The sequence below is a fragment of the Primulina tabacum genome, chromosome 2, assembly GCF_025594145.1.
Source record: "Primulina tabacum isolate GXHZ01 chromosome 2, ASM2559414v2, whole genome shotgun sequence".
NCBI lineage: Eukaryota > Viridiplantae > Streptophyta > Magnoliopsida > Lamiales > Gesneriaceae > Primulina > Primulina tabacum.
Genome location: NC_134551.1, coordinates 9,976,472 through 9,986,007, shown reverse-complemented (window position 1 = coordinate 9,986,007; position 9,536 = coordinate 9,976,472). Strand labels below are relative to the sequence as shown.

General features: G+C 37.8%; 1 protein-coding gene across 1 annotated transcript; it reads right to left on the bottom strand.

The window, feature by feature from the left end:
• Positions 1-3,383: 3,383 nt before the first annotated feature.
• On the bottom strand, positions 3,384-4,478 carry LOC142537483 (uncharacterized). The gene has a single exon (XM_075642994.1). It carries the CDS (start codon positions 4,476-4,478, stop codon positions 3,384-3,386), a length of 1,095 nt encoding a protein of 364 aa, XP_075499109.1.
• Between the last annotated feature and the right edge of the window lie 5,058 nt (positions 4,479-9,536).

The following is a 9,536-nucleotide window of genomic DNA, read 5'->3' as shown; positions in this document are numbered from 1 at the left end:
AAGAACCAGATTTTTCCATCTTGTAATTAAATAATTGTAAGGAAATTTGTTTAGCATAAGACTTTATTAATAAATAGGATATGATTATGGGGAAATTAATTGTTGGAAATCTTGGTTACCAAGTCAAAAATACCTACAATAAGGCTAGCATATTCTCGAAAATATGCAAAGGGATATACTATATTGGGTAGATACCATCCAAGACTAGAGGAATCAAGGCATGGACCTAGCAATTTTCGAAATTATCACATACAAGAATAAACTATAAGGAAATTGGAAACAAATCCCATAAATTAGCCATCATATTTTTCGAGAATGACAAGGAAATTTGGAGCCAATATTAGGGGATTTGATATGATTTTTGGTATGATTTTTAGTGCCAAATTTAGCTCCACCCTCCTCCCCTATAAATAGTGCATCAACCCCACTCATTCAACACACATAATTTCGAAATCCTAGAGCTGAAAAACTCGAAAATTCAGCAACTCTCCCTAGCCAAAATACTGCACAAAAATCGTCCCGAAAATCGTCAAAGAAATCGAGCCGGAGCGCTACCCGGACGAGGAGCGCGAAGTGATCCAAACCAAGCCGTTCACTCCACGTTTTTTTAAGTACATCCAAACACTGTAAGTGGGGTGTTTTTAATTTTGTTTTATGCACATGAAAATTTCGGTTTTGTGGTTTAAAAATACGATCGAGTACCGTCGTTTTGTCTATGCGTTTTTACGAAATTTTGGTACGTTTATGTTTGACACTGTGGGGATTCCCTGAAAATGGGTGGAATTCCAACATATGGCCCTTAACAGTGGGATAGAACTGTTTTATGGTCTCGCCCCCTTAGAGGATTAAAACTTAGGGACTGACGTCAGTAAACCGTTAAAGGTGAAAAATCGCAGTGTTATTATGTTATGAAATTTACGTTACGTTTATGAAAAGCATGATGTACGTTTATGATATGTTTTGAAAATGTTATTAAATTGGTTATGTTGTGTTCAAAGTCCCCCATTTACTGAGTATTCCCAAAATACTCACCCCCCTTACAACCCTTCCCAGATAAGTCCGAAGAACAGGTTGAGGAAGAGTAGTCCGAACAGTTCTGGGGATGGTGAGTCACGAGACCAGTAGTAGTTATGTTCGAATTTATGATTTAATAATTGTAAGACGCTTCCGCATTATTTACTATTTCGTTGGATTTCGTTATTGTAAAGACAATGTTTATTTCGTGAAAATTATGATATATAAACTGGTTCGGTTTATACTGTGCTACGAAAGGCTTGTTGTTTCGATTGTGTGATTGTTAAACAACGCCGGTGTCAATCTCGAGTTTCGGGGCGTGACAAGAAGTTTTTATCCACAGAGGGTTAACGGGTATGAAATCTCATTATCAGCTAAGCAAGAGAAGCAAAAAGATCATCAAAAAAGCCATTCAACTTCAACAAGAAGGCAAATTTGGACGAGTATCTTACCATGTTCCATTTGGGGAGATGCTATTCTCTGATCCTCTAGTTGAGTTAGATACTGAAAACATTGAAGTTGCGGAAATGTTACATTTCAAATTACAAGCAGAGGATGAGTCGAACAGAGGAATTTTACTACGCAAAAGAATATTGGGTATAAAAAAAAGAATCCTTGTCATACTAGATGATATTTGGGGAAGACTTGATCTAAATGAGTTAGGAATTCCACTTGAGTTATCCCATAATAATTGCAAAATTTTGTTGACATCTCGAGCACGAGATGTCTGTGTTCAAGTGGTGTCACGCCCCGAAACTCGGGATTGACACCGGCGTTGTTTAACAATCACACAATCGAAACAACAAGCCTTTCGTAGCACAGTATAAACCGAACCAGTTTATATATCATAATTTCCACGAAATAAACATTGTCTTTATAATAACGAAATCCAACGAAATAGTAAATAATACGAAAGCGTCTTACAATTATTAAATCATAAATTCGAACATAACTACTACTGGTCTCGTGAATCACCATCCCCAGAACTGTTCGGACTCCTCTTCCTCAACCTGTTCTTCGGATTTATCTGGGAAGGGTTGTAAGGGGGGTGAGTATTTTGGTAATACTCAGTAAATGTGGGACTTTGAACACAACATAACCAATTTAATAACATTTTCAAAACATATCATAAAAGTACATCATGCTTTTCATAAACGTAACGTAAATTTCATAACATAATAACACTGCGATTTTTCACCTTTAACGGTTCACTGACGTCAGTCCCTAAGTTTTAATCCTCTAAGGGGGCGAGGCCATAAAACAGTTCTATCCCACTGTTAAGGGCCATATGTTGGAATTCCACCCATTTTCAGGGAATCCTCACAGTGTCAAACATAAACGTAATAACTTTCGTAAAAACGTATAGACAAAACGACGGTACTCGACCGTATTTTTAAACCACAAAACCGAAATTTTCATGTGCATAAAACAAAATTTAAAACAGCCCACTTACAGTGTTTGGATGTACTTAAAAAAACGTGGAGTGAATGGCTTGGTTTGGATCACTTCGCGCTCCTCGTCCGGGTAGCGCTCCGGCTCGATTTCTTTGACGATTTTCGGAACGATTTTTGTGCAGTATTTTGGCTAGGGAGAGTTGCTGAATTTTCGAGTTTTTCAGCTCTAGGATTTCGAAATTATGTGTGTTGAATGAGTGGGGTTGATGCACTATTTATAGGGGATGAGGGTGGAGCTAAATTTGGCACTAAAAATCATACCAAAAATCATATCAAATCCCCTAATATTGGCTCCAAATTTCCTTGCCATTCTCGAAAAATATGATGGCTAATTTATGGGATTTGTTTCCAATTTCCTTATAGTTTATTCTTGTATGTGATAATTTCGAAAATTGCTAGGTCCATGCCTTGATTCCTCTAGTCTTGGATGGTCTCTACCCAATATAGTATATCCCTTTGCATATTTTCGAGAATATGCTAGCCTTATTGTAGGTATTTTTGACTTGGTAACCAAGATTTCCAACAATTAATTTCCCCATAATCATATCCTTTTTATTAATAAAGTCTTATGCTAAACAAATTTCCTTACAATTATTTAATTACAAGATGGAAAAATCCGGCTCTTACATCCCTCCCTCCTTATGAGAAGTTTCGTCCTCGAAACTGGAGTTGGCCTGGTCTCCAAATAGGTAGGGATATTCCTTTCCCTTACAATCTACTACCGCATTGTTTCTTTCTAACCAATCCATTACCTAGATGATATAGAAATCGACCATGATCAACTGTATCAGGTCGGCTCTAAACATCAATTACCAATACTGATTTTTCAATCTCTGTAAATTTCGTCAGTTTCAATGGCTCTACTAGTAGGCGTGGTTAGTTGGAAAGGTTCGGTTAGCTTATCGGGCTTACGTCCTAACTTCTTACCAAATCTCTTAGATATACAAGAATGTGTAGCGCCACAGTCAAATAACACATAAGCAGGCACTTGCTGAAAAATATGGTACCTGACACAACATCGCTTGCATCATCTGCCTCCTCCTGCGTTATGGCAAACACCCTGGCATTTGGTTTGTTCTCCCGTGGTTTATTGGCATTCGCCCCTGAGCTCGACCCGTCTCTTTTACCTGGTCCAGTTGTTTTGTTGCTGGCAGCTGGACAATCTGCCATACGGTGTCCTGGTTTTCCGCATCCAAAGCAGACGCCGCTGGCTCTACGACATTCTCCCAGGTTTCGTAAGTGGCAAGTTGGGCAAGGCTTAATGGCTTGGTAGTTGGTGGCGGGTGAAGGCCCCTTAGGTGGTTCGCCGGAGTGGTTCGGTTTCTTGAACGACTGACTGCCATGAGAGGACTGATCATTCATAGGCCTTTTGTTCCTAATCTCCTTCTCTCTGCGCTGGATATCAGTTTCAGCTCGGATGGCTGCGCCCATCAAGTCTGAGAAGTTCGCAGGTTGGTAGACTGCCAAAGCCGACTGTATTCTGCTGTTCAAACCCTTTTTGAAGCGGTGTAATTTTAGAACTTCGTCCGCCATGATTGCCGGAGCATAAGATCCTAAGGCGTTGAACTGGGAGGTGTATTCTACAACTGACATATCCGGAGTTTGAGTGAAGTTTTCAAATTCATTCAGTTTCTGCAGTCTGACCTCGGCTGGATAATACTGTTTCAGAAAGGCTTCTCGAAATTGCTGCCAAGTCATTGGTCCTGCAGCTGTCATGGCTGGCGAGATTGCTTCCCACCATTTTCCTGCTTTATCTTCTAGGAACGGCACAGTCACGTCAACTTTCAGTGCCTCGGGAACTTCCAATAGGCGATGTTGAGTCTCTACACCTTTCAGCCAACTCTGGCTAACTTCAGGGTCAGCGGCTCCACTGAAGGTTGGACACCTATTCTTGCGGAGTGACTCATAGTGGAACTTGATTCCATTTTGTGGTGGAGGTGGTGGTGGCTGATTGGCGTTCGGGTTTCCCAACCCTTGCAGTGTTGTCGCCACAATAGTGGCTATGGCCATAAGATCAGCTTGGCTTAAGTTGACTGCCGGCGGGGGTCCATTTCCTTGCTCGTTCTACTGTCCGCCTTCACGGTTGATATTAACATAATGCGGGTTGCGGTTCTGTCTTGGGGGTCTGCCGCCATTTCCTACAGATTGCAAGTTCTAAGAATTTGTTGTACGAGTAAAGTTCATACAATATGTTGTGCTGAAATAAATTGAAATCAATGAACCAAATAGAACAAATTTTTATTGATTTCTAAAAGAAAGAACATGATCAATCTAAAGGAAATAAAAGTCGTACTGAATAAAATAGCAACAACGGAAAAAGAAAGGTAAAATAAAACTCCTAGAACAAAATCACTAAGACAGAATAAAATATCAGGATAGAGTAAGATACTGAAAATTAAAATTTTTTGAAAATTTCGAAAAATGATAAGTTTTGAATATGCATATGGATTCGAAGAGTATGTCGAGAGGATTTCAGATCAGTTGACGGAACCGAATTCGGAGTTTCCTACGAAAAATCGAAGGACACATGCTGGCGGGTTGACTCGTTGACTCGGCCGAGTTGACTCGCCGGAGTATGGTCGGAGGAAAGGCGTGCGTCGGCGAAGAGGTCAGCATCACGGAACCGGTGGTGGCACGGCCAGAATCGGTCGGAAAACTACCTAATTGGCCGGAACTCGCTCGAACTCGGTTAACTCACCTAAAATTGGGTGTTTTCGATTAGTTGATCCGATCTCAAAATTGATTGTTGGGAAACGTTACCCATGGATAGTATAATGTTTGGGTAAAAGGAATTGAAAATCAAAGTAGGATTGATAGGGTAATTGGACGAAATAAGATTCGGCGTTAGGGTTCGTACGGCAAATCCGTAGATCCGAAATTCCGGTTGCACCCGAGCACGAAATCTGAAATTGTATTGAGGGCTTTTGTTCGTCTCGTCGACGGCGGTCCTAGATCTGGTCTCCGATCAAAGAAATACTACCGAAAGCGGCCGGAATCGGCGAAAAATACGGCGGATCGTGCTAAGGGCCTGTTTGGCCGGAATTCCCGAATTTTTTTTTTAATTTTTTGAAAATCGATTTTTTTTTCCACTCGGATTATGAACCTAGCGGCTCTGATACCACTTAAATGTCACGCCCCGAAACTCGAGATTGCCACTGGCGTTGTTTAACAATCACACAATCGAAACAACAAGCCTTTCGTAGCACAGTATAAACCGAACCAGTTTTTATATCATAATTTCCACGAAATAAACATTGTCTTTACAATAACGAAATCCAACGAAATAGTAAATAATGCGGAAGCGTCTTACAATTATTAAATCATAAATTCGAACATAACTACTACTGGTCTCGTGAATCACCATCCCCAGAACTGTTCGGACTCTTCTTCCTCAACCTGTTCTTCGGACTTATCTGGGAAGGGTTGTAAGGGGGGTGAGTATTTTGGGAATAGTCAGTAAATGGAGGACTTTGAACACAACATAACCAATTTAATAATATTTTCAAAACATATCATAAACGTACATCATGCTTTTCATAAACGTAACGTAAATTTCATAACATAATAACACTACGATTTTTCACCTTTAACGGTTTACTGACGTCAGTCCCTAAGTTTTAATCCACCAAGGGGGCGAGGCCATAAAACAGTTCTATCCCACTGTTAAGGGCCATATGTTGGAATTCCACCCATTTTCACGGAATCCTCATAGTGTCAAACATAAACGTAATAACTTTCGTAAAAACGTATAGACAAAACGACGGTACTCGACCGTATTTTTAAACCACAAAACCGAAATTTTCATGTGCATAAAACAAAATTTAAAACAGCCCACTTACAGTGTTTGGATGTACTTAAAAAAACGTGGAGTGAACGGCTTGGTTTGGATCACTTCGCGCTCCACGTCCGGGTAGCGCTCCGGCTCGATTTCTTTGACGATTTTCGGAACGATTTTTGTGCAGTATTTTGGCTAGGGAGAGTTGCTGAATTTTCGAGTTTTTCAGCTCTAGGATTTCGAAATTATGTGTGTTGAATGAGTGGGGTTGATGCACTATTTATAGGGGATGAGGGTGGAGCTAAGTTTGGCACTAAAAATCATACCAAAAATCATATCAAATCCCCTAATATTGGCTCCAAATTTCCTTGCCATTCTCGAAAAATATGATGGCTAATTTATGGGATTTGTTTTCAATTCCTTATAGTTTATTCTTGTATTTGATAATTTCGAAAATTGCTAAGTCCATGCCTTGATTCCTCTAGTCTTGGATGGTCTCTACCCAATATAGTATATCCCTTTGCATATTTTCGAGAATATGCTAGCCTTATTGTAGGTATTTTTGACTTGGTAATCAAGATTTTCAACAATTAATTTCCCCATAATCATATCTTATTTATTAATAAAGTCTTATGCTAAACAAATTTCCTTACAATTATTTAATTACAAGATGGAAAAATCCGGTTCTTACACTTCTGAAACTTTTGCCGCGTCTGCATGAAGGTTATGTCTTTCGTTCTTGATATTTTCAATCTCTCTTAGCCAGTTTTCCACATCAGGCCCAATTCTTTCTAAATTCCTCCGGGCCTCATCAACCTGCAGCTGAACCCCGACTTCCGTGCGTAGCAGCTTGTCAACTTCACATTGCAGGTCCTTGACGTTGTTGCCGTAGCAACACATGTAGTTGAATTGGCGCTTGATTGGGGGCACCAAGTATTCTCCTAGTTTTGCTACGACGCTGAGAATGCCTCCAAGAATCATTAAAAATGCAGCCATTTGTTACTGCTCTTTCTGATTTTTTCCCCTTCTTCGGTTGCTTTGGAAATAAGAGAATACTTCGCAGGTCAAAGATGTCGGCAAAATAATGGTGGAGATGGGGTCGGCTAATTGGAGAAATTATACGAAGGAACGCGTTTACAATACACAGAGTTCCCTTCCCCTGCTTCATTCATCTCTTCGTCGAATTATCTCTGATTTTATAATATTTAAATATTTAGTGTTTGTTCTTCTATATTAAAAAGAGTGTGTGTTTGCTTTGAAAACGCAATGATTTTCATCTTGTCCGTTATTTTTAACATAATAATTTTTAGGGGTTTTTCACGTAAATCTCGTTGTCTAATTTATTCTTTACTTTTATATTTATTATCTCAAATTACCGCACGTGAGACCAACAAAAGAAACACAAAACAATGCAATCGTGGGGCGGAGTTAAGCTATAGTGAAGTTCTTTTCATCTTGTCCATGATTTTTACCATAATAATTTTTAGGGGTTTTCACGTAAATCTTGTTATTCAATTTATTCTTTATTTTTATATTTATTATCACAAATTACCGCACGTGGGACCAACAAAATAAACACAAAACAATGCAATTGCGGGACGGAGTTAAGCCGAACCAGCAATTTTACGAATAAAAAGAAGAAGAGAAAATCAGAGAGCAGTATGTATGCTAATGTGATTTAGATGCAAAGAAATGACTTTCTCGATTATTCTGTAAATAGTGATCGAAGAATGAAGTGGATGAAGTTTACTTTTCGTTTAGAGCCCATAAAAGTCTTCGATTTTGTTAATCAGAAAGAGGATAGGCAATTTCCCCGTTTGGGATTTGAAACTCAAAATTTAATATTCAAATCTAGTTCATTTTTTAATTTGTTAGTAAAATGATTTCTTTTTTTTGTTTGTTAGTTAATTTAATCGATATTTGAAGCCGTGATGGGACATTGATTTAATTCAATATTCAAATCTCGTTCATTTTAATTTGTTAGTAAAATGATTTCTTTTTTTTGTTTGTTAGTTAATTCAATCGATAGTTGAAGCCGTGATGGGACACTGATTTAATTCAATGTCAGGTCGAAGATGATGATGTCAAATCCGGCCCATCTTGTTATCATTTCTAGATTATTTGAAACGAAGACGAAGATTTAACTGTCAATAAAATTGGGATAAGAATTTCAGATCAATTCGATAAAATTGGGTATGAGAACCCCATAAAGATTATTAAAAATCGCATATTAAAAAAAGAAGAAGAGGATCATGTTATTTTTTGTACAAAATCAACTCAAAAGTCGAGAAACTTAAATTTCATTTTCCTACCATGAAATATGTTTACGTTCTTTCCTGGCATTCCAAAGGAGTTGAATCATATTTTCTTTTATTTTACTGCTATTTTCAGCAAATGCAAAAATATAATATGAATTAAGATTAAACAAGACTTCTGGAGAGGGACATGATGAAAATGGCTTTATCAAGAAATGAAGGGACAACTATAAATGAACGCATCTTGTTCGATCATTGTTTTGTTTTGTTTTGTTTTGTTTTTTACTTTTTTTTTTAATCAATTTTTATAATTTGGTAGTGGAATAAAGATAAGTTTGTCTTTGGGTCGTAAATATTTAAATTTGAGTTTTAGTCATGCAAGTTAACTTGTGTTTTGACTTTTGATTCTTTTTTAATGAAATGATAACGCGACGTCAGACAAGTTCACGTCAGTGTTTTTCGACACCATGCAAGCATTTTTGCCAAATTGGTTATATGTCAATTTTCCCTCGAATACACGTGAGGATGTCATTTTTTTGATTAAATAGTTGACCGAAGTTATTTTACTAATTTTTAGTGGGATTTGGTTGCTGTTGACTTTGTGAATCCTATTAAAAGAAAAAAGAAAGTAACATGACAGAATGAACGTTAGCGACATAGTTATTAATTTAAACAAAAATAATTAAATAACTACATACATTATTTAATTACATGATCATAATTATTTATGAATGATATATTATTTGAAACAGATTCTTGGTGGCTATGGTTTGATTGTATCCGTCTTTTGGCTTTCTTCAAAGCACACTTTGGTCATTTTCTCAGTATCACTATGGAATTTTGTTCAACTATAAAATCATTTCACTGTAAACTTTACTAGCTCATTGAATTAAAAAATCAAAATTTATTGTTGTATTTGAGTAATTTTTATTTGCTAGGGTGTCTTGCCGGAAATGGGTCGTTTCTCGGTGGAGAAATAATCCTATTCACCTGCCTCCTCGGTCCTCCAATTATATCATCCTCAGTTCTAAAAATCCC